The sequence below is a fragment of the Eschscholzia californica genome, unplaced genomic scaffold, assembly GCF_041429995.1.
Source record: "Eschscholzia californica isolate CP2 unplaced genomic scaffold, dmEscCali1.0.p SCAF_1, whole genome shotgun sequence".
Lineage (NCBI taxonomy): Eukaryota > Viridiplantae > Streptophyta > Magnoliopsida > Ranunculales > Papaveraceae > Eschscholzia > Eschscholzia californica.
In genome coordinates, this window is record NW_028238198.1 from 41090830 (window position 1) to 41116606 (window position 25777).

General features: G+C 34.8%; 1 protein-coding gene and 3 long non-coding RNA genes across 7 annotated transcripts; 1 reads left to right on the top strand and 3 right to left on the bottom strand.

Moving 5' to 3' along the window:
- Positions 1 to 224: 224 nt before the first annotated feature.
- LOC147566865 (uncharacterized) lies at positions 225 to 6782 on the top strand. Of its 4 annotated transcripts, none has more exons than XM_086653424.1 (8): positions 338 to 481; positions 623 to 680; positions 786 to 1254; positions 2354 to 2406; positions 2774 to 2838; positions 2948 to 3026; positions 4547 to 4852; positions 6278 to 6782. In XM_086653424.1, exons 3-8 carry the CDS (start codon positions 836 to 838, stop codon positions 6430 to 6432), a joined length of 1077 nt encoding a protein of 358 aa, XP_086509550.1. In that variant the 5' UTR covers positions 338 to 481; positions 623 to 680; positions 786 to 835; the 3' UTR covers positions 6433 to 6782. The 4 variants fall into 4 exon arrangements, with proteins under 4 accessions (XP_086509547.1, XP_086509548.1, XP_086509550.1 ...); XM_086653423.1 differs by having other exon boundaries at positions 343 to 481; positions 791 to 1254; XM_086653421.1 differs by lacking the exon at positions 623 to 680 and having other exon boundaries at positions 225 to 481.
- Positions 6783 to 9114: 2332 nt separating this feature from the next.
- On the bottom strand, positions 9115 to 9600 carry LOC147566866 (uncharacterized). Its single transcript, XR_015237497.1, has 3 exons — positions 9529 to 9600; positions 9348 to 9442; positions 9115 to 9261 (listed from the first exon to the last, which is right to left on the bottom strand). It is a non-coding gene; the product is annotated as an uncharacterized LOC147566866 (long non-coding RNA).
- Positions 9601 to 17121: 7521 nt separating this feature from the next.
- On the bottom strand, positions 17122 to 17607 carry LOC147566867 (uncharacterized). Its single transcript, XR_015237498.1, has 3 exons — positions 17536 to 17607; positions 17355 to 17449; positions 17122 to 17268 (listed from the first exon to the last, which is right to left on the bottom strand). It is a non-coding gene; the product is annotated as an uncharacterized LOC147566867 (long non-coding RNA).
- A 1319-nt stretch (positions 17608 to 18926) lies between these two features.
- On the bottom strand, positions 18927 to 19412 carry LOC147566868 (uncharacterized). Its single transcript, XR_015237499.1, has 3 exons — positions 19341 to 19412; positions 19160 to 19254; positions 18927 to 19073 (listed from the first exon to the last, which is right to left on the bottom strand). It is a non-coding gene; the product is annotated as an uncharacterized LOC147566868 (long non-coding RNA).
- Positions 19413 to 25777: the final 6365 nt, after the last annotated feature.

The window sequence follows — 25777 nt, forward strand, 5'->3', positions numbered from 1 at the left end:
CATATTATACAATTTGAAGACATTCAGACTAGATCTATTCCGTGCTAGTTCGAACAACACGAATTAGTCCCTTCGGATGGTTATGATCTGTGGGCCTCAGACTGCTCAGTCTGAAGCCCATAGAGAGTAGTAAGAGAGAGGGATGGCTAAAAGCAAAATGAGGGGCTCCATTAGAGGCATCCATTTGGAATATAATGGAACATTATTTTCTCCAAATTGCACATGCCAAGCTCTTATTGAAGTACCAATGAGAGGCCAACAATTGGCTCATGCTGAAACCGTTACTACTCTTTTATACACACACAAAGATAAGGAAAAAAAAAAAAAAAAAGTGAAAAAAAAAGGAGAAGAGTGACAGAGGAAAAAGACAACAAAGGTGATAGACAAGAGAGAGAAACAGTTATACAAAGATAGAGATCTTCATTTTCCGCCGGAAATCCTCTCTCTCTCTCTCTCTCTATCTCTCTCTGATTGATTTCAGGTTTGTTTTCTTTACTCTCTACTTGATTTCATCATTTGATTTCGTTTATCTTCATTATCTAATCCTAATAATAGAGTATTTCTTTTCACCTTTGATAATAAAAAAAGAATGATACTAGCTAGTGTTTTTGATGTATTTTAGAGAGAGAAAAGAATCTGCAATATAAACGACGTAAATGAATGGATTCTTGTTTTTCCAGGTGCAGAAGAATGTTTGTTTGTTTGATGATTTCATTTTAGAGAAAGAAAACAAAAAGAATGTTTCTTTGTTTGATGTTTTTAATCGATTTTTTGTTTTTGTTTAGAACAGAGGACGAGTAAAAGAAATTAGGGTTTTGAGGAAAAGTTAATAAGTATGCCGTATTTGGTGAGGGATCATCTTTTTATTGGAAACATTAGTGATGCTGCTGAGATTCTTCAGGATGAGAATACCGATTTCAAGTTCATTCTCTCTCTACTTAGCTCAGCTTCAATCTCGTTCTTCACTGAATGGCGTTCTTCTCTCTCTATTCCTACAAAGGAGATTGAGAAAGGTTTTTTTGGGGGTTCTAATTCAGAGAATGACCTAGTTACTAGTTCTGATAAGTCAGAGAAGCTTTTGTATTTGAAAGAATTTGCTGGGAAAGATCTGAAATTGGTAAGAATGGCAGTTCCTTTGAGAGATATGGAAAATGAGAATTTATTAGATTATTTGGATGTTTGCTTGGATTTTATTGATGAGAGCAGAAAAGAAGGATCTGTTTTAGTTCATTGCTTTGCCGGCGTTTCGAGAAGGTATTTTTTTTCGGGTTTTGATTCATATATCCCTTCTTTCTCCTTTAGGTCATTGAAAAAATCAACTAGCACAACATTTTTTTTTTCTCAATAGCAATATCTATAACTTTGAATTATTGAGAGGATGAATGGTCATTTTCATTGGGAGATTTTTGAATCTTATTTCCCTCCCTTACTTTGAGATTTCAAATTTCCACATACATTTACAGAAGCGATAAAGGTAGTAGTAATGAGAATCGTGAATTGCGGCTCCTAGTTCTCATGTACGATCTCCTTATCGTGGGGAAAGTTTAGAGTGAGGACGGGCTTCGGGAATACTCTGTGTTGCCACAACTGCATTTGGTTTTACTTCATTGTTTTCATAGTTTTGTTTTGTTTCATCACAACCATATCCCCTTATAGCTTTTCTTTACCATTAAAGGACGAAAACTTATGATTAATAGATAAAGGACTTACAACAAGGCGGTGTGCTATCTTTAAGCAAACTTTTCGTTTTGATGTTGAGCGGAAGATCTTTTTCTCTCCTTAGTGCTTTTGAACATGTCCTACCATCCATAGAAGCGATACTTGATAAGAACATCAAATTGAGTCTAAAGCATTTCTGTGAAACTTTTCAAAGGTTCCTTGGAGTTTTATTCTTAAAATTCATAATATATCCAAGACTTCCAAGAATGTTCGTACGCGATGAAAACAAAATCAGATATATCCGGGATAAAATACCAACTCGGGTAGTGGTCCAAGCATCATTTAATTCATACCAGGTAAAGCAAAATTATGGGGAGCACAAACTAGGACACTTCAACATATTTTATATATGCGGAAACCAGCTCAACATCCGTAGATCAAATGGGCTTGTCACTTAGATGAATATGGCAACACATTAAATCATCGACCCTACCAGTATAAGTCTTCCATATCCATAGTACAATAACTAATAATGACACCATGTTGTATGCTTGTATTGACAATGCAACCAATTCCTCGGAATGCAAGTACAGTCTATGCGCTGTCTTTTAGAAGTTTAAAGTTTGTGCCTTTCCATTTCTAGTTCTCTAATATTAGGATTTAAAATTCTCGATTTGTATTTGTGTTGTTGCAGTGCAGCTATCATTACCGCATATCTGATGAGAGCCGAACAACTATCTCAAGAAGGTGGGTCACTGGGAAAATAATCTGATTCCGTTCATTAAAAAAAAATGTTGTTGATTTTGATGAATATGATCTGACAATTGAGATCATCAGCCAGTTTTGAAATTTATGATGAAAGTTAGAGCAGTTTCTTCATTTGTTTTAGTGGTAAATGTGATTTAGATGCAGTCCATGTAATCTGATGTAAAAAAAAAACTACCTATTTACATCTATATGTGTGCACAATGATCATTGTAACTTTTGTTTTCATCTAATCTATCCCTTGCATAAAGTTGGATATTGTTTCGCACTGCCTATTGACAAGATCAAAGAAACAATACAGTGCTCATGTTTGGTGTTTACGTTTTGTCTTTTCTATGTATTAATGCAGATGCAGTTGATTCTTTGAGACAAAGCTGTGAGTTTGTTTGCCCTAATGATGGATTTCTGGATCAGGTAATATTAGCAAATGTTTACTTATATATTTGTAGACATTATTAGGAACTATTTCACAATATTTAGATTAGAGCAAGTGTCGTTTAGTATTCATATTCTTGTTTTGCAGTTAAAAATGTTCGAGGAGATGGGTTTTAAAGTTGATCATTCAAGCCCCATATACAAGCGATTTCATCTGAAAGTATTAGGTGAGGTGTTTCTTACCTGATTAGTTATGGTTTTTTCTTTTGTCGAAGTGAACATGATAAAAGGGTCACCAGAATCTAGAGCATTTAGAGTAGAGGTCTTTTGTATCCAAAGTAGAAGTAGTACTTCTATATGCTGATTTTGCTCATACTACAGCAGGCAAGTACAAAGAATACATGTTTAGGAAAAACTGTTATAAAAGCTCCAGTTCGCCTCAAAGTTAAAAAGAATGAGCCAAAAAGGAAAAACAGGAAGACGTACAGAAGAAACATGCACCAAGTTATCACTTCAAAATCTTTGAAGGATCTCAATTTCAAAAAGACGCCTTAGGCTCATCTTATAATGATAAAGCACAACAGTTTTCATGAAATAGAGGTATTAGCGGAGATAATATCTGAAGTATCTTGGGGCTTTCTTCAATTTGGGAATTATTAATAGGAAAAAACAAAAACCTTAGACAAAGGTTTCTCCTAGTAGTCAATAATAGGAGCTATGCTGACAGAATGATAGAAAGTAGGGTTTATAACTATCATTGTGAAGGTTATGACATACTCCTCGCCTCCTTTAGCAATTCTATAATGAACTCTACCTCTGATCAGATTCCTACTGTATCTCAGAAGTTAGAACTTGTAACATTAGAGAAAACCTCAAAGTTACTATACTAATCTCTGTAAGAACAAAATTAGTATTTGAACCCACTGAAATTTGTATAGCATGTTCCTCTAATGTTCATTATACTTCACTTTGTTGGTATAGCTGGTATTTTTAATAAATTTATCATGTATGATGTGAGTCCCATATGCATTAGCATCGCTTTGCAAGTGTATCTATAAGTTTAAGTTTGAGATAGTTCACATTTCACATGTTTGGAGAGTTTGCTAGCAGTTATGAGGATTTATTTTACTATTTTGTGGCTGGGGATCTTACTATCGTAGTCATTAAATAAACACAATATACTAGTTGTTTCCATGTATACATGTTAACAAGGCACTAAATTGTAATTTCAGTTTGGTTGGAAAGAGAAATGTTTCATTGTATACATGATAATCATAAATAATTTATACAAATCGTGAAAATACTATGCCAATGATGGAAACGTTATGTCAATTTATGTGAGAATACTTAAAAGAAGTCCATCCCGAAATAGAATCACAATTTTGATCATTTAATTTGGCCCATATATAAGTTGTTCACAGAATATTCTCCATTCCTCTGAACTGAACCTATCTGTTTTTTTCGTTCTTTTTTTAATCTTTCTCTGTTACATCCCCTTAATTTTATTCGTGAGAACTGCTAAATTTGTGAACTTGGCTCATGAAATGAAGCATGAGAAAGAAAGGTAACCAAGGGAGTAGCAAAAATAGCATAAAACACAATATTTTTACAGGTTATCTTTTTCAAAAGCATGAATCATGGTTATATGTTGTCTTTGCCTTAAACTTGCTTTTAGCTTCAGAACTCTTCCAAAGATATTATTATTGTTTCAGGAGTATGAATCTGATAGCACAATCCATTATTTCAGGTGATTCATACAACAAAGGTGAGAGGATAGACACTTTGAAATTTGGTGCTGACCCCGGCTTGGCTAGAGCACCCTCATCTTCTGTGGTCTTTGAATCTTCTGATGGAGCAAAACCACTGCCTGCCTATCGCTGCAAGAAGTGCAGGAGAATTGTTGCAACGGAACAGAATATCATAGGCCATACACCTGGAGAGGGTGAGACATGCTTTGAATGGAGAAAGCGAGAAAGTTACAACTCACTGAATAGGTCCAATGAGGAAGAGTGTTCTTCTCTCTTTGTTGAGCCCCTAAGGTGGATGACCACAGGTATAAACTTTAAATTTTCTCTCTTACTTTACATGTACTGCAGTCTGCGTGATTATTATAGATTTAAAAGTCCTGAGAGGCCTCTATGCCCCTCTAAGGCTTTCTCAAAATTGGTAGTTAAAAGTTCAGATTTGCTGTTTGATTTATGAATCTGAGACCTTCCAGGTCAAAAACCTACTCACTTGAAATTGAAACTCGTTGCTTCTTAATTACTTGGGCGAAAAAAGTTCAAGTGCCAAATCCGAATCCTTTGAAGAAAAGACATTAATTAAATATGATAATGCCAAATGGAGTATGTCTATTACATGTATAGTTATGAATATCGATGTAGTGGCTACCCAAATCAAATACCATAGTTGTTCGTAAGGTTACTAAGCTTGGTGAGTTGTTCAAGGAAAGCTTCGAGGATTGGGATATATCTTTCTGTGGTTGGGATCTTATCCCAGAGTGGGGAGGTGGTGGTTTTATTTGTGTTGGGGACGCTTTCGATTTGGATGCTTCCGATGTTTCTGTTGTTAGCCCGATGCTCCAGCAGCATTATTTGCGAGCCTGCTTGGTCTGGTCCTCAACTCATAGTTTCTCAGCCTTTTCTAAGCATCTAGCTGAGCTTTCATGGGCAGGTGGCGAGGGTGGCAGTCCCTCTCTTGTGGTGTTTAAGGCGAACAGAGTTGGTGTGGGTTAAGTCCCCTTGTTTGTTTTCATTAGGAGCTTCTGTTGTTGTGTTTTTGTTTGCTGCTCCTCCCTATGACGGTAGGGGGGAGCAGGCTATCTGGTGTTTGCTCCTTTTGTAATTGGGGGAGGTATCTGATTCTCGGCATACCTCCCAAGGCCCTTTTTACTGTTTTCCGTCGCAATTCTTTTATAACTCTCGTTTTCGTTAATATTAATTCAAACTTTTCAAAAAAAAAAAAAATATCGATGTATCCCCTATGACGTTAGTCTTTGTGGACTCTGTGTTTCGAGGTTGGAATCTTGATTTGGTTTTGGATGAACCCCCTCGTAACGTTACTACATGAAGAATTGGTGGACTCATCGAGTGAAACCCATTTAAGTCAACCTTTAACCGGTCTTGGACCAAAGTTATGACCGAGTAGCCGACACATCACTCATCACAGATCAGTTTCCTTTGCATGAACTGCTCATGTTATTTTGGTCTGCAATTTAAGCAGTGGTCTCGGTTTCTCATTTTACTATTTACTTTAGTATCCGAAGAAATTAAGAATGATAGAGAAACTAGAAAGAAAAAAGTTGTAACTGCAATTAGAGTCCTGCTATCAAATGACAAAGTAGTTAGAACGAGGCTTGATTAACTACTTCCTGTTCTTTTCGTGACCTAAACAATCACCACTGAACTTATTACCCGATTTTTTGAGGCATTTGTTTATTTTGTTTTCCATATTTTGATATTTTCTTATCATAATACAGTGGAAGAAGGTGGATTGGAAGGCAAGCTATCTTGTGTCCATTGTGAAGCTCGTCTTGGTTACTTCAACTGGTCAGGCATTCAGTGCAGTTGCGGCAGTTGGATTACTCCAGCATTTCAGCTCCACAAAAGTCGAGTTGATATCAGCACTATTTAGTATTCTTCAAGACAATACAAAAAAAATGTGAAGGAAATGAAAATAGTAAGGATGAGTTTTTATAGCTTAGAGACAAACAGGTGGGAACTGTATTTCCAATCCAGCTAAAACAACAACAAAGAACTTCTAAACAAGAGGGTATAAATCACCGAACTTTCCCATCTAGTAATCCCAAACTTCTGCTGCATATTTCATAGTACAAGCTTACAGGCACTATTGTTGAATATTTGGATGCCGAAACCTATACATAGGTTTTGGTAAATAATATACTGTCTGCATATTAATATGCTTAGACAATTTTATGGATATTTCTCATATGAAGTATGTTCTGCTTTTGATTTTGTCGAAAATGTTCCAAACTAGACCTATTAGTTCAGCAAAAATTCTGTTTTTGTGTGCTGTCGGTGAAAATCACTGATTATTATGTACAGTGGAAACTGACTGCTTCATTTAGAGGAGAGTATAAAATTTTCGAAGAAATTTGCTCCTTAGGTATTTTTTTTTCTCATTTATTGTACCACGAATTCTATTTTATGCCACAACTTTTTGTAGTGGCACCCTCTGCTTGTTCGGCGATAAAAGAGAACGGTTATTTTGATCGGGTTGTGCGTTTTGAGGTATATGTCTGACTACCCGAGTTAGGCCCAATGCAATCTATGAACTGCAATGATACCAGTTTAAAAAAATTGTGGAAAATTGGTCTTGGAAAAACTGAAAAAACTACTGAAGGTTATGAACTTAGAATCCTATTACAAATTGAAGAAACTGGAAAACCTAAGTCTCTAATTCGAACTAGTCACTTATTCCAACATGGATGTATTGGAAAAACTGAAATAAACAAAAAACTCTGGAATAGCTTAATCAGGCCCAACAGAGACTCTTACTGTCAGAACAAGCTTTTTGAAATGTATATCAACTTAAAGGGACATAAATTAGTTATAATTTTTCTCAAAAGTTGTTGGAATAGAGATGAAATGAGATTCTTTTTAGGTACAGGTCAATGTTTTGGAGAACAAGAAAATTTTATAGGGTGGGACAATCAAAATTTTCTCCCAAACACACCCCCCTCTTTTGACGTCGCCGGCCAAGGTCGTCGGCGGACTCTCTATCGGTGATTCTCGCCGGAATTCTTTTCTCTTCTATCTCTTCTCATCTTCATCTCTTTGTCTCTCTTCTTTCTCTCCTGTTTCTCTCTCTCTCTCTCTCTCTCTCTCTCTCTCTCTATATATATATATATATATATATATCTCTATATATATATATATATACTAGGTGTCCACCGCGTCCTACGGACGCGGTAGATCCCTTTTGGCTAACGCCGTTGTTAGTACATTATGGAAGAGTATATGATGTGTTCGTGAATCTTTTACGTTCAATATAACTCGGGTAGAGCATACAATCAGACATGTATGTACCACTGTTTCCATTTCTTCACAATCCGACATTATGCAGGTGTCTGTAATTCGCAATTATGCGAATCACAGATACCTGTATGATCCCAGTTGGTGAAGAAATGGAAACAGTGGTACATGCATGTCTGATTGTATGCTCGACCCGAGTTATATTGAACGTAAAAGATTCACGAACACATCATATACTCTTCCATAATGTACTAACAACGGCGTTAGCCAAAAGGGATCTACCGCGTCCGTAGGACGCGGTGGACACCTAGTTACTTTTTATTTGGAAACTTTTTCTTTAAATAAAAATGTTGGAAACTTTTTCTTTAAATAAAACGAAAGATTTTATGTGAACCACTAATCGGTAAAAATAAAAATTACATTGCACACCACCTAAAAAAAAAGAATTAAGATTTTTCTCTTTATTAGTTGTGGGAATACAAAAGCTATAAATAACTAAATAATAAAAAGTCATCATAATAAAAGTGAAGTTTTAAAACTTTAGAAGTGAAGGAGAAAAAGCTCAAGAATTCCATAATACAAAATTTAGTAACATCAAATGAAATAGGTCTAGTCGTCTAGAGACTAAAGCCACAATTTTGTGTATGTTAACTTGAATTGTTGGTTGAGAAAATGGTACACCAATTAATTACAATGATACATGAGAGATAGAGTTAGAAAAACTACCTGTGAAAAGAAAAGTGAGTATTTTAATGGTTTTGATGGAGAAAATAATCTTATTATGGTGAAACAAATTCTTTATATAATCATGTCAACCCAATTTAACACAAAAGAAAAGTGAGTAGTTGAGCACCTAAATCAAAACTAACTAATTTTTATTAATCAAATGATAAATGAACACTTATTTAACTTAAATAAGATTTTACATGGAAAAAGAAAGCAAAAAAAAATGTAGTAAAAAAAAAAACAACATTCCACATTCTCTTTTATCTGACTTGGTATTCAATTGATTGTAACATTCTCCAGACATATAAAAGTAAAACCAATTGATTAAATAATTACAAATCTAAACTATTATCGAATCTTGAAGATTAGGCTATGCATAAAATGTAAAGAAAGACACTGAAAAAAAAAAGTTTAAAAACTACTTAAAATTCACACCGTCATGAGAGACAAATGAATAATAAAATAGGAAAGAGAGAGAGACAATAATTATATTTACCTTTTTTGTATGAACGGAGGCTATTGCCGATTTTATTAGCTACTCTGAGCTTACTGAAATATTTACCTAAACATAATTTCTGAAATATTTACCTAAACATTTACCTAAACATAATTTCTGAAATATTTACCTAAACATAATTTCGTCAACCACAATTACAGACAAAATAATTAGAAAATAAATTGAGAAGGTCCAACTTTTACAACTCTCGCATGTGTCTAGGAAAGTTGAGGAAACACTCTAATCCTGAAAATCAAAACAAATATGAAATCAAAACGTAACAAAACTCAAACAACATAGAAAAATTTGTAGAGAAAGATAGTTGTTCCTACTTATCTAAAACCGTCCATAAGTGACTATGATATGCTCCATCACTCGGTCCATTTGCTTCTTCATCTGGCACTCCTTAAATCTTCATATCGCATTCCTTAAATCAAAGAATACAAAATAAACACTAATAAGATGAACACAAATAGTATTGAAAGTAACACTAACTGCGAAGAAGGGATTCACCTTGTTGGTGGGTAAGATTTGAATTTAAATAGATAGAGAAGCTATGGCTCTACAATCTAGACTGAACCGAATTTCTTAGAGAGAGAAAGAGAGGGAGAAATTTTAGAGGTAAAATAGATAGTTCTGGGTATAGGTAGTTAAAACCAAATTTGATAGTGAGAGATTTAAGGATGTGGGCAGTTTTTTAGCTCTTACTTATGAATCGTGGGTGGGTGGAGAAGTTATAACCGAATTTAGTTTGAGTAGTTTTCTTAAATTCAAATTCAACCATTGGATCGTGAAGTTTTTGATGAAAATCCGAGGGACACGAATATCTCAGAGATAAATCAACGGTCCACCTCAAAAAACACCATTGTGTTTTATATAATAGATATATATATAGATATATATATATATCTTTCAACAAAACAATATATATATATATTTATATATATATATATATATATATATATATATATATATATATATATATATATATTCTTTCACAGAAATAAGCCTTGATAACTAGAAAAGTTACAACATAGTCCAAAGAAAATAAAAACCATACAGACCCGGACTATACTTATAACATGATTGACAATAAGGATAAAAAGCAAATTTTTAAACTTGAGGGGGTGTAACAAAGCTGCCAGGGCATGTGCTTCATGATTATGGATACGGTTACAATACACCACTTGAATGTGGAGTTCGTTCACCCTTAATCGTAAGCCGTCGATTTCATTTGCTAATCTTCAAAGAACCTCACAATCGACGGTAGTGATTAAGTGTATCAACACCAGTGAGTCACCTTCCACTATAAATTCCACGAACCCTAAATTTTCGCCTAAAGCTAGGGCACATTACCTTTAAGCTCGCTGTAAAGAGCCGATTTTGGTAAAATCTCTCTCCTGTTCGTCCCTAAAATCCGGCCGGTTGAGTCTCTTGCTATAGCAGCGCATGAAGCCTTATCATCTCTGAAAGCTCCATCAAAATTGATTTTGATGAAACCGAGAGAAGGGGGACACCATCTACCTACCTGCATAACATTGTTAGTGTTCAGAGAAATGGTTAGGTTAGGAACAGACCTCAAAGCTTCTTTAGTACTCCACCAACATCTGTCCAAATCCGGTTGTTTTTGGTTGAAATGTTTCTCACATCTGATCTTCCACCATTCCCACATCAAATAGGTAAAAGTGAACCATGCTTTGTTACCTCTTTCTCGTTGTTGAAGCAAATACTTCAATATTTTAAGGGAGATTTTATAGGGCCCCTCATTTTTGTTAAAAGGCCTCCCCTCAATGATTATTTCTCAAGTGAAATGGTTCATGGGGAGGCCTTTTAACAAAAATGGGGAGGCCCTATAAAACTTCCCATATTTTAATGGGATCTTCTAATCTCTGAAGCAGATCTATAATTCCAGCCTTAATATTTAGATCTACAAAAAGGGGGCACCTACCGAACAAGTGTGTAATCGTTTCCATTTCCCCTTGGTTACACATTATACACAAATGATTAATATGGTGAACTCTCTTACCAATGTTGTTGAGAGTCGCTAGACCTCCATGTATCATCTTCCAAATAAAATTTTGAATCTTCGGATTCATCGATGTTTTAGACCAAAATAATTTCCAAGGGAAGTCCGAGATTTCTTCATTAAGTTGTGGTAATGTCTTTATCTCTGCATAATTAGACTTTGTCGAAAATTTTCCTGTTTTAGTAGGACACCATATAAGCGTATCTTCATTATGTCTATCACTAATCTTGATATTTATAATTTCTTGTGCTGTTGATTGATCAAAATGTCTCTGAATCAAAGGTATATTCCACTGTCGTTGATTAGTTTGCATGAGATCCGAAACTGTAGTAATAGTAGCTGGTAGTGGATGTATAGAGTTAGGGATATGATCTATAATATTAGGTAACCAAGGATCTTGAGTGATTTTTACTGATTTTCCATCTCCTATGATCCATACGATATTTCTTTTCATGGGTTCTTTAATATGATTAATGGCTTGCCAAAAATGAGAAGAATTTGTTGGACTGTTTTGATTCCAAAGTCTCCATGTTTGATATATTTAGAGTTTAATAGTTGAACCCAGATTGCATCCTTTTCAGTTAAAAATCTCCATGTCATTTTTGCCATAAGAGCTTGGTTTACTTCATATAACGACCGTATACCTAGACCACCATTAATTTTGGGGCTTGTTACAATTTCCCATCTGATAAAATGGATCTTCCTTTCATTTGTAGCATGACCCCACCAGAAACTTCTTTCAACCTTTTCTAATTCGTGGATAACCTCCTTTGGCATAATTTGATAACCACATGGATAAGTGCAAAATGAAGACAGAACCGATTTTATAAGAACTGTTCTACCAGGTTGACTTATCATTTTATTCTTCCATCCTGAGAGCCGACTGTTGACTTTATCCATCAACCACTTATAACTTGTATTCTGTTGCTTTTTTTGAGGATAAGCGACCCAAGATATTTTTTTTGATCCGTCATTCGTGGAGCTGAAAGCCGAGTAATGAATTGGTTCTGGATACTCTGATGTATGCTTCTTCCAAAAAATAAGGATGATTTGGAGTAATTTACCTGCTGACCAGAGAAAGAAGAATAATGGTTCGTTAATTGTATTAAATTATTCAAATTAGTTGTATTTGCTTTACCGAATACTATCAAATCATCCGCGAACAGTAGGTGTGATATGTTAGGACTGTCCGGATTGAGCTTGTAACCTGTAAAAGTCCCTTGGGATGTATATAAATCAAATAAAAGAGAGAGAGATTGAGAGGTGAGGATAAAAAGGTAAGGGGAAAGCGGGCACCCCTGCCTAAGGCTTCTAGAGGCCGAAAAGTCACCAACTCTATTACCATTAAGCTGAATATTAAATCGGGCCGATGTCACACAAGACATAATAAGGTTGAGTATCCGACCTTCAAGGCCTGTAGCACGAAGAACTAAGTTCAGAAAAGACCAATCAATACGGTCATACGCTTTGGCCATATCCATCTTTAAAGAGAAGGCCCCTTTTTTTGCTCTGGAATGATGCATCGAATGGATCAATTCTTTGGTGATAACAATATTATCAATGATTTGCCTTTTAGGGACAAATGCATTTTGATTCCAAGCTATGCTTTCTTCCAGGTAAGGTCTGAGACGGTTGGCGATGATTTTAGTGATGAATTTATAGACCGAGTTACAAAGGGAAATAGGTCTGAATTCAGAAGCGAAACTCGGGTTCCTAGTTTTAGGGATTAAAGCAATAATGATATAATTTAAAGCTGGATCAATAGAACCTGATGTGAAGATTTCTTGTATGTAGCATATTAGTTCAGAACCAATTACTTCCCAATTATGTTGGAAGAAAAAACAAGGTAAGCCATCAGGTCCAGGACTCTTCACTGCTCCCATATCCATTACCCATGCTTTTATCTCTTCTGCTGAAGGAATCCTTGAGATGTCGCCTATCTGTTCGGCCGAGAAAACCTTATATGAATAAAGTATCTCGGTTGGAGGCATAGTAACTTGTTCTGCCGAAAATAAATTCTGAAAAAAAGCCGTAAACTCCATTTCAATTTCTTCAATATTTCTTGTGGTTTGACCGTTGGACTTAGTCAATTGGTGAATAGTATTTTTCTGTTTTCTTGTAAACATTGCTAAGTGAAATGCCTTGGTATTTCTATCCTCATTATGAACCCAATTAGCTTTTGCCCTCTGTTCTACCCTGGTACAAAGTAAATTTTCCGAAAACAATATTTCTTCTTGAATGTCACTCTCAATGGTTAGGACTTCATTCGTTGCGTCTAATTTTTGGATATCCAAGAGTCTATTCTTGAGAATGAAGAGACGGTTTTTAGTGACTCCAAATGCCCTCTTCCTCCATCTTTTGATTTCTTCCTTTACTTCTTGAATCTTATCAGAAAAAGTGCCCGAGCTTTGATCCCATTTTTCTTTAAATATAGTAGAATAATCCTCATGTTTGGTCCAGAATACTTCGAATTTGGAAATAGTTTTCATAGTATTGCCTTGGACATTGAATTTCAGAAGAATGGGGGCATGATCACTGTTGTAGTGAGGCAAATGAAAAACTCCTGCAGTCGGGAATTTGAGTAACCAATCAGCATTACATAATACTCTATCCAATCTTTCTTTAGTTAGGTGGTTAATTGCTTTACTATTCGTCCAAGTGAAAGCCGGTCCATTGAAACCAAGATCCATAAGATTGGCATCACGCACAAATTTCTAAAAATTAGACATAAAAGGAATGTGAGTATTACCGCCCCATTTCTCTGATTGATTTAATAATGCATTTAAGTCACCCATACAACAATATGAGTTTGTAATGCCACCTATCCGATGTAAAAGTCTAGTCCAAAAGGTTGACCGGTTATGGACCTGCGGAGGTCCATAGATAAAGAGGAAGGGATGTTATCATTCATATTATGAATAGTCGCATGGATTAGATTAGGCGACGAAAAAAGAGTATCTAATTGTAGGTCAGGAGTCCAATGTAAGATTAGACCACCGCTACGACCCATAGAGGGAACAGAAAAATACTTAGTTAAATTAAATTTATTGAAACAAGTAAGAGGAATATAATTGGAAATTTTCGTTTTCGAAAGAAATACAATAGAAGGCTTAATAGCCCCAAGGAACTGTGATAGTGTCTCCTTTGTCGGGGTGTTCCCAAGCCCACGACAATTCCAAGCGAAAGCAGTCATGGCCCTTGCGGCATTTGGGTTGTCGGGACCCTATCTTGTTGACTTCCATCTTGCAAATTCCGAGAGGTGTGCTTATACTGTTTAATAGATATAATAGTTTGTGTTGAAGTATCCTCTTCCATGTCGACCACCAAGTTGGAACAATCTCGAATCTGTTTCCTCTTCGAGTCTGTTTGATTTTCCGAGTACAGAACATTAGAGTAGACTGATGAATCTCCATTCTTACGTTGTACTTTTGATTTCTTCGCTTGGATCAGATTGGATAAGAGATCTCCAAAATTTTGGTTAATGGTATTATTGGCTGCAACTTGTTCCTCCCCTGTACCTACATTATCATTTAAATTAAGATTAGCCATTCTCGGAATTATATTACTTCCAATTATGAACCCAATTCACGAATAGGGTTTCTAGTGGTAAAAGACACTTTATATTCCTCTTTATATTTAGGAATTAAAGCTTTTTCAACATATACTCGGGTATCATCATCAATATCCTGTTTTAGGACATCTTCGAAGGCAAGAACAGTGGGACAGAATTTCATTGTATGTCCTAGTAAACCACAATAGATACAAAAATGGGGTAATTTCTCCACACGAATTTCTATAGATATAAGTTTATAATCAGACAGTTTTAAATTAACCCGCGGGGGTAATTTCTTCGTAATGTTTAATTCCACACGCATACGCCCAAACAGACTCCATTTCGAAGCCTCTTCCTTCGTAGTAGGAACAAAGTTACCGATAGAACTCGCTAGACGATTAATTGCAGTACTGTTGAGGTATGCCGTTGGTACTCCATGAAGTTGAATCCAAAACCATGCCTTATCGAATGTGTGATTTCCGAGAGGGGTGTCAGGTTGACACTTCTGTAAGATGATTAATTCTTCCTGTATAACCCATGGAGAGCATTCTAAAGCGATATCTAATTCAGTTTCAGTATTGAATTTCATAAGAAAAACATTATCCTGAACTTCTGATAATAAAAATTTATTCGGTCCATGAATCACCCTGGATAAACGCATCATAGCCTGGGCAATGTCTACTTTTTTATTACTCTGAATCCAGACAACACCATTTTTAATAACTTCATTGTTCCAAGGTAAGAGGTCTGCCCCTTCAACTTGAATCGTTGGAGGATCCTCTGTGGATAATTCTGAGAATTGCTGGATTAACTTGACGTTTGTTGATTCCATGATAGCAATGACAAAACACTATAACCATATTAAAGTCTAAAACTTTCAGAATGAGAAGCCCCTATAGAGCGACAAAGAAGGGAAACCCGGGCTTATCAAGCCGGTTTCCGAGAAAAAAATATAAAATTTAAAAGAGAACCGCTCAAAACTGCCAAATAACCGTAAAAAATAACCAAAAACTCAAGATAACTGATTTATCTCCTCCACAAAAGGTGGGGCTGAATAATAACCGAAATATCTCCGCCCGGGAGCAAAAATCACTTGTATTATATATATATACTAGGTGTCCACCGCGTCCTACGGACGCGGTAGATCCCTTTTGGCTAACGCCGTTGTTAGTACATTATGGAAGAGTATATGATGTGTTCGTGAATCTTTTACGTTCAATATAACTCGAGTAGAGCATACAATCAGACATGTATGTACCACTGTTTCCATTTCTTCACAATCCGACATTATGCAGGTGTCTGTAATTCGCAATTATGCGAATCACAGATACCTGTATGATCCCAGTTGGTGAAGAAATGGAAACAGTGGTACATGCATGTCTGATTGTATGCTCGACCCGAGTTATATTGAACGTAAAAGATTCACGAACACATCATATACTCTTCCATAATGTACTAACAACGGCGTTAGCCAAAAGGGATCTACCGCGTCCGTAGGACGCGGTGGACACCTAGTTACTTTTTATTTGGAAACTTTTTCTTTAAATAAAAATGTTGGAAACTTTTTCTTTAAATAAAACGAAAGATTTTATGTGAACCACTAATCGGTAAAAATAAAAATTACATTGCACACCACCTAAAAAAAAAGAATTAAGATTTTTCTCTTTATTAGTTGTGGGAATACAAAAGCTATAAATAACTAAATAATAAAAAGTCATCATAATAAAAGTGAAGTTTTAAAACTTTAGAAGTGAAGGAGAAAAAGCTCAAGAATTCCATAATACAAAATTTAGTAACATCAAATGAAATAGGTCTAGTCGTCTAGAGACTAAAGCCACAATTTTGTGTATGTTAACTTGAATTGTTGGTTGAGAAAATGGTACACCAATTAATTACAATGATACATGAGAGATAGAGTTAGAAAAACTACCTGTGAAAAGAAAAGTGAGTATTTTAATGGTTTTGATGGAGAAAATAATCTTATTATGGTGAAACAAATTCTTTATATAATCATGTCAACCCAATTTAACACAAAAGAAAAGTGAGTAGTTGAGCACCTAAATCAAAACTAACTAATTTTTATTAATCAAATGATAAATGAACACTTATTTAACTTAAATAAGATTTTACATGGAAAAAGAAAGCAAAAAAAAATGTAGTAAAAAAAAAAACAACATTCCACATTCTCTTTTATCTGACTTGGTATTCAATTGATTGTAACATTCTCCAGACATATAAAAGTAAAACCAATTGATTAAATAATTACAAATCTAAACTATTATCGAATCTTGAAGATTAGGCTATGCATAAAATGTAAAGAAAGACACTGAAAAAAAAAAAAGTTTAAAAACTACTTAAAATTCACACCGTCATGAGAGACAAATGAATAATAAAATAGGAAAGAGAGAGAGACAATAATTATATTTACCTTTTTTGTATGAACGGAGGCTATTGCCGATTTTATTAGCTACTCTGAGCTTACTGAAATATTTACCTAAACATAATTTCTGAAATATTTACCTAAACATTTACCTAAACATAATTTCTGAAATATTTACCTAAACATAATTTCGTCAACCACAATTACAGACAAAATAATTAGAAAATAAATTGAGAAGGTCCAACTTTTACAACTCTCGCATGTGTCTAGGAAAGTTGAGGAAACACTCTAATCCTGAAAATCAAAACAAATATGAAATCAAAACGTAACAAAACTCAAACAACATAGAAAAATTTGTAGAGAAAGATAGTTGTTCCTACTTATCTAAAACCGTCCATAAGTGACTATGATATGCTCCATCACTCGGTCCATTTGCTTCTTCATCTGGCACTCCTTAAATCTTCATATCGCATTCCTTAAATCAAAGAATACAAAATAAACACTAATAAGATGAACACAAATAGTATTGAAAGTAACACTAACTGTGAAGAAGGGATTCACCTTGTTGGTGGGTAAGATTTGAATTTAAATAGATAGAGAAGCTATGGCTCTACAATCTAGACTGAACCGAATTTCTTAGAGAGAGAAAGAGAGGGAGAAATTTTAGAGGTAAAATAGATAGTTCTGGGTATAGGTAGTTAAAACCAAATTTGATAGTGAGAGATTTAAGGATGTGGGCAGGTTTTTAGCTCTTACGTACTTATGAATCGTGGGTGGGTGGAGAAGTTATAACCGAATTTAGTTTGAGTAGTTTTCTTAAATTCAAATTCAACCATTGGATCGTGAAGTTTTTGATGAAAATCCGAGGGACACGAATATCTCAGAGATAAATCAACGGTCCACCTCAAAAAACACCATTGTGCGGTGGACACCTAGTTACTTTTTATTTGGAAACTTTTTCTTTAAATAAAAATGTTGGAAACTTTTTCTTTAAATAAAACGAAAGATTTTATGTGAACCACTAATCGGTAAAAATAAAAATTACATTGCACACCACCTAAAAAAAAAGAATTAAGATTTTTCTCTTTATTAGTTGTGGGAATACAAAAGCTATAAATAACTAAATAATAAAAAGTCATCATAATAAAAGTGAAGTTTTAAAACTTTAGAAGTGAAGGAGAAAAAGCTCAAGAATTCCATAATACAAAATTTAGTAACATCAAATGAAATAGGTCTAGTCGTCTAGAGACTAAAGCCACAATTTTGTGTATGTTAACTTGAATTGTTGGTTGAGAAAATGGTACACCAATTAATTACAATGATACATGAGAGATAGAGTTAGAAAAACTACCTGTGAAAAGAAAAGTGAGTATTTTAATGGTTTTGATGGAGAAAATAATCTTATTATGGTGAAACAAATTCTTTATATAATCATGTCAACCCAATTTAACACAAAAGAAAAGTGAGTAGTTGAGCACCTAAATCAAAACTAACTAATTTTTATTAATCAAATGATAAATGAACACTTATTTAACTTAAATAAGATTTTACATGGAAAAAGAAAGCAAAAAAAAATGTAGTAAAAAAAAAAACAACATTCCACATTCTCTTTTATCTGACTTGGTATTCAATTGATTGTAACATTCTCCAGACATATAAAAGTAAAACCAATTGATTAAATAATTACAAATCTAAACTATTATCGAATCTTGAAGATTAGGCTATGCATAAAATGTAAAGAAAGACACTGAAAAAAAAAAAAAAAAGTTTAAAAACTACTTAAAATTCACACCGTCATGAGAGACAAATGAATAATAAAATAGGAAAGAGAGAGAGACAATAATTATATTTACCTTTTTTGTATGAACGGAGGCTATTGCCGATTTTATTAGCTACTCTGAGCTTACTGAAATATTTACCTAAACATAATTTCTGAAATATTTACCTAAACATTTACCTAAACATAATTTCTGAAATATTTACCTAAACATAATTTCGTCAACCACAATTACAGACAAAATAATTAGAAAATAAATTGAGAAGGTCCAACTTTTACAACTCTCGCATGTGTCTAGGAAAGTTGAGGAAACACTCTAATCCTGAAAATCAAAACAAATATGAAATCAAAACGTAACAAAACTCAAACAACATAGAAAAATTTGTAGAGAAAGATAGTTGTTCCTACTTATCTAAAACCGTCCATAAGTGACTATGATATGCTCCATCACTCGGTCCATTTGCTTCTTCATCTGGCACTCCTTAAATCTTCATATCGCATTCCTTAAATCAAAGAATACAAAATAAACACTAATAAGATGAACACAAATAGTATTGAAAGTAACACTAACTGTGAAGAAGGGATTCACCTTGTTGGTGGGTAAGATTTGAATTTAAATAGATAGAGAAGCTATGGCTCTACAATCTAGACTGAACCGAATTTCTTAGAGAGAGAAAGAGAGGGAGAAATTTTAGAGGTAAAATAGATAGTTCTGGGTATAGGTAGTTAAAACCAAATTTGATAGTGAGAGATTTAAGGATGTGGGCAGGTTTTTAGCTCTTACGTACTTATGAATCGTGGGTGGGTGGAGAAGTTATAACCGAATTTAGTTTGAGTAGTTTTCTTAAATTCAAATTCAACCATTGGATCGTGAAGTTTTTGATGAAAATCCGAGGGACACGAATATCTCAGAGATAAATCAACGGTCCACCTCAAAAAACACCATTGTGTTTTATATAATAGATATATATATCTATTATATATAACACAATGGTGTTTTTTGAGGTGAGCCGTAGATTTATGTCATGGATATTCACGTCCATCCGATATTCATCAAGAATTATCTAATCTAACGACTAAAATTGAATTTCAAACCCACTAAATCAGAGCCTCCTTAATTCTCTCCCACTTTTTTGATAACCAACCACAAAAAACCACGGTTTCTCACTGCTAAAAAATAACCACTCACCCACTATTCTCTCCCTCCCACTTTTTCAGAAAATTAGTTACAAACCACCCACTATTGTGTTATATATATCTATTATATATAACACATCTATTATATATAACACAATGGTGTTTTTTGAGGTGAGCCGTAGATTTATGTCATGGATATTCACGTCCATCCGATATTCATCAAGAATTATCTAATCTAACGACTAAAATTGAATTTCAAACCCACTAAATCAGAGCCTCCTTAATTCTCTCCCAATTTTTTGATAACCAACCACAAAAAACCACGGTTTCTCACTGCTAAAAAATAACCACTCACCCACTATTCTCTCCCTCCCACTTTTTCAGAAAATTAGTTACAAACCACCCACTAAATTCTTTTCCTCCCCACTTCCTACTTATTTTCACACGAAATTATGCCGTGACGGAGGCACGGGCTATACCCTAGTATATATATATAGCACAATGGTGTTTTCTGGGTGGGCCGTCGATTTATCTCTTGGATATTGTATCTATTATATATATTATATCTATTATATATAGCACAATGGTGTTTTTCATTGTTCCTTTGGGTTTGTAATTAATTTTTAACTTTTTTCTATACCTTTACATTATAGAATGCTACAATGAACTGGATACAAGTCAGAACAAAGAAGACTAAGAAGAAAGAGAACAAAGAAGCAGATTGGTTGTTTTTTACTACATCTTTTTCTTATTTTTCGTTTTTTTTGTAAAATTTTATTTAATTTTAATTTTCGTTCATAATTTCATGTATTTAATAAAAATTAAGTAGTTTTGATATATGTTGCTCAACATTACTATAGCAAAGTTAGGAATATTGTATCTATTATATATATTATATCTATTATATATAGCACAATGGTGTTTTTCTGGGTGGGCCGTCGATTTATCTCTTGGATATTCACATCCGTCCGATTTTCATTGTGAGTTTCGTAATTACTTATTTTATCCAAGCCTATTTCAGTCTTTTTAGCCTATTTAAAATCCCAGGAATTTTGATTTCAGAAAATTAGAGATGGTTTTAAGTACACGTGTCACCCGATCACGTAAGGAGTTACAAACCAAAACTGATCCAACGGTAGATGGGATATCATCTTCATGTAAATCCACACAAAATGAGAGGGTATTAGTGGCACATTAAGGTTAAAACCCATCCCACGTTTTAGATAAGTAGTTAAAGGCATTTCCACTTATTTCTCTCTCCTCCCACGAATCCCTCCTGTTGCTTTCTAACTTCCCACTTTCAAATTTGAACTATAAAACGTAACTACCAAACCAAATTCATCCACGATTTTGGGTAAGTTATAGTTATATATAGAACGTATTTTTGTTTCATATATTCTTAGTCAATTTTGTACTTCCTTCAATAACTATTCTTCCTCTTTAGTGAAAGAATTTAAGTAGTTCATTTGTGTCGATCTTCTTCTTCTTCTTCATTGTTTGAGTTCTTTTAGGTTCTCATTTTCATATTTATTTTGATAAATGATTATGATTTTCATTTTCAAGTGTAAAGTTGTGGGCCACCGAACACAATCGAGAACGGTGAATCCTTTATCTTCCGAATTTATTAAGGTAATCGTAATTAATTGTCTCTTTCTCTCAGTATTTCATTGTTCCTTTGGGTTTGTAATTAATTTTTAACTTTTTTCTATACCTTTACATTATAGAATGCTACAATGAACTGGATACAAGTCAGAACAAAGAAGACTAAGAAGAAAGAGAACAAAGAAGCAGATTGGTTGTTTTTTACTACATCTTTTTCTTATTTTTCGTTTTTTTTGTAAAATTTTATTTAATTTTAATTTTCGTTCATAATTTCATGTATTTAATAAAAATTAAGTAGTTTTGATATATGTTGCTCAACATTACTATAGCAAAGTTAGGAATATTGTATTAATTGTAATTAATTGTTTGTTGGTTAAATATAGATTAAAAACCTATATTTCATGATTGTGTTATCTTTCTGTATGGTTACTCTAATCTTTAAGATTTGATGATAATATAATTAATCAAATTACAATCGAAGTTATCTTAGGATTTCAAGTTTGATTTTTAAGTTGTACTCTTCTTTTTGGCGAGATATGGATCTCACTAATAGACAATAGCATAATTTCTTTCTTCAACTAGGTGTCCATCGCGTCCTACGGACGCGATAGATCCCTTTTGGCTAACGCCTTTGAGTAGTAATGTAGGTCTGTCGCGGTCGACTAAGTCTTAATGGCGCGTGATGTCGGAGTCGTGCTAACGCCTAGACGTGTGATTCGCAGAAAATATGCGAATTACATGTCTAGGCGTGAGGACGACTCCGAAATCACGCGCCATTAAGACTTAGTCGACCGCGACAGACCTACATTACTACGCGATGGACACCTAGTATATATATATCCCACTGTGCCTTTTCAGTCTATCTAAAGTTTCTATTTCTCTAACTTAATTGGGCTCTTTATAAGGCTTTCGAAAGAGGTTATTTGTAATGGCTTCCAGGTGGCCGTTACAAATAACCTGTTATGAGAGCTTTATGTTTTTGTAGTGTTTCTTAGTTCGATTCTTTGTCTAGCTCCTTTATGCTACATTGTCATGAATATAAACACAACTTATTAGAATTCTAACACAAAAGGGACCAAGTCATCCAAGTTAAGTGACCAATGTAATGTTTTCGCGTCATAACAACGTCTGACAAACCAACATACCCCGTCGGTAGTACCCATCCATCCCTACTATACCAACAAAACATTAGTGTGGAATTTATCCAAAATTTTGTCTAAATGTTTAGAGAGAACCACAACCCTTTAGAGTTTCTAACAAAGAATTTTGAGAGACCTTTTAGTTGTTTTCTACAAAAGGTCTATTACGTTTGAACAACATATTCAAAAGTTCATAATACTTGCTTTAAGTTTAACTGATTTGAATCATATTACCATTTATACTAAAAGAAAGTCAGTTGTATCTTAGGAGACGAATGCCAGAAGCCTTGTTGTGATAACTGGGGCTAATGTAACACCCCAAATCCAGATTTCCACGTCGGCCGTCATGAAAATCTAAACTTAAAGAAATTCTTCGCAGATAAGTAAACATATACGATATACTCATCAAGGAGACAAATAGTATCAAACATGAAGCTCAAAAAGTTACAATAAATCAACTACTGAAACTTTACCAAGTTTCTCAAAACTCACAGGATGTCTCTAAATCATAGACACAAATGTCGGACATGATAAAACATAAATAACACCAAGTGTTTAGGAGATACAACTCCAAATAACTACCTAAAGAAAGAAATAAAACCACTAAAGAAACTCCTCCAAGGCTAACTATGACTCAAGCAGGTGGCACTTCCCGATTTCCTTGTCCTAAAAAATAAAAGGTTGGGTCAGACCCCAACAAGTAGATTTCGAAACCTCTAAAGCCTCAATAGACAGTTTCAAGAGCTACCAAAACAAATAGACAACCACTTATCATGAGAAGATGTCCAAGTATAGTATCCGAGTTGTGACCATTAGAAATAAAGTGTACCACATATGTAACAAATAACAAAAAGCGACACGACGAGTTGGTGTCCACCTTATGTAAGAGTGTGGTCCACAAGGTCATCCATTGTGTTAGCGCCGACCCCATACGCTCCATACCTATATCACATCCGGTAGAGAGGGTCGAATCAACCACAAAACTCTTACAACCCTTTACCAACTCCATCACGTCAGACATACATAATATCACACCATTTGTAATAAACAATCAAAAGCAATATGACAAGTTGGTATCCACGTTGTATGAGAGTGTGGTACACAAGGTCATCCATTGTGTTAGCGCCGACCCCATACGCTCCATACCAATATCACATCCGGTAGAGAAGGTCGAACCAACCACAAAACTCTCACAACTCTCCACCAACTCCATCACATCACACACATATAATAGCATCCTTACACCACAACATACATAAATCAAAATCATATTCGTTAGCATATTACGACATACGAGTTTCATATTTATAATGTTTGCAAGTAATGAATCAATGATGATAATAGCCTAAACTTCGCATATCATGTTGACTTCTAGCATATGTTCATGTATCTATATAAAGAGTATTGTCCAATAGTGAGAGGCATCTAATTATAAGAGTTATATACTAAAATCATGGCAAATAAAGAAGTTTAACCCTAAATAACATTGTAATACATGAATCTAGCATGAAAATGTAAATGAAGATTGTGTGGTTCATCAAGTAGGTCATTATAGCAAATATCCTCAAAATCTAACACATAGATGAGATTCAAAGTGACCTAGAAATAAGTTTGTAGGAATATAAATCTACTACTTATAGTGTATATATATTTGTGTCAAGAACCCTAATCTATGTTCAAGTAATACTAAAATCTAGGGTTAGTAGTGTTATCTAGTTTGTCTAGGTTTTCTATAAAAATGGCTATTCATGCCCTAGAGAGATAGAAATCTACCTTAGATCCAAAGCAAACCAAGCTCCACACCAAGAACAACAAAGAAAATCACCAAACACCTTGATTCCTCTTTCTTCTTCCCTTAGCTTCCACTCACTTCAAAATCCAATGCCCCTTTCTCTCTCTAGAACCCATCCTCTCTATCTCTTTATCACCAATACCCCCTCTTTCTATCACTAACCCACGGCTGGAAAAAGGAAAGAAAAAAAGAAGGTAAGATGGGGGCAGTAGGGTTTAGAAGGTGAGGGTGAAAAGAGGGGTCCTACATGACCTATTGCTATATACACCCTATACTTGGGTTAGGGGCACTACAATCTCTCCTCCTAAAAGAAAATTTCGTCCTCGAAATTGAACGTACCTGATGAGAGGAAAAGATGAGTATAACGAAGTCGCATATCATCCTCGCGCTCCCAAGTAACTTCTCTATCGTTGTGATGATTCCACTGAACCTTGACCATGGGAATAGTCTTCCGGCGAAGCACATGCTCTCTACGATCAACGATGCGAGCAGGTTCCTCCTCATATGCTGCATCTGGTTGGAGTTCTAAGTCTTCGTAGCCAATAACTGAATGTTGTTCTTCATCTCTCACATGCTTCCGAAGCATCGATATATGGAATACGTTGTGCACTCCTGCCAAGCTTGCAGGCAAGTCAAGACGATAACTACTTTGCCTACCTTCTCAACTATTCTGAAAGGTCCAATGTACCTCGGAGCCAATTTTCCTTTCTTACCAAACCGTAAAACACCCTTCATAGGTGACACCTTCAATAACACCTCCTCTCCAACGATAAACTCCAAATCCCTACGTCGTTTGTCAGCATAACTCTTCTGACGACTTTGAGCTGCTTGGAGTCTACTCCGAATTAATGCAATCTTTTCAGAAGTGTCTTGAACCACCTCTGTTTCTTCTAGTTTAGCATCTCCTGTCTCTGTCCAACATAATGGTGATCGACAAGGCCTCCCATATAATGCCTCAAAAGGAGCCATGCCAATGCTAGATTGGTAACTATTATTATATGCGAACTCTACCAAAGGCAAGTGATCTTGCCAACTACCACCAAGATCTAGTATCGAGCACCGTAACATATCTTCGAGTACTTTATTGACTCTCTCTGTTTGCCCGTCGGTCTGAGGGTGAAAAGTTGTACTAAAATGTAACGATGTTCCCATAGATGCCTGAAAACTCTTCCAAACCCGAGAAGTAAAGGATGAATCTCTATCTGACACAATAGACACTGGAACTCCGTGCAACCTGACAATCTTCTTAATGTAAAATTGTGTCAGTCTATCTCCACTATCCGTCGTCTTCACTGGTAAGAAGTGAGCCGACTTAGTCAGCCTATCAACTATCACCCAAATGGCATCAAAGCCTCG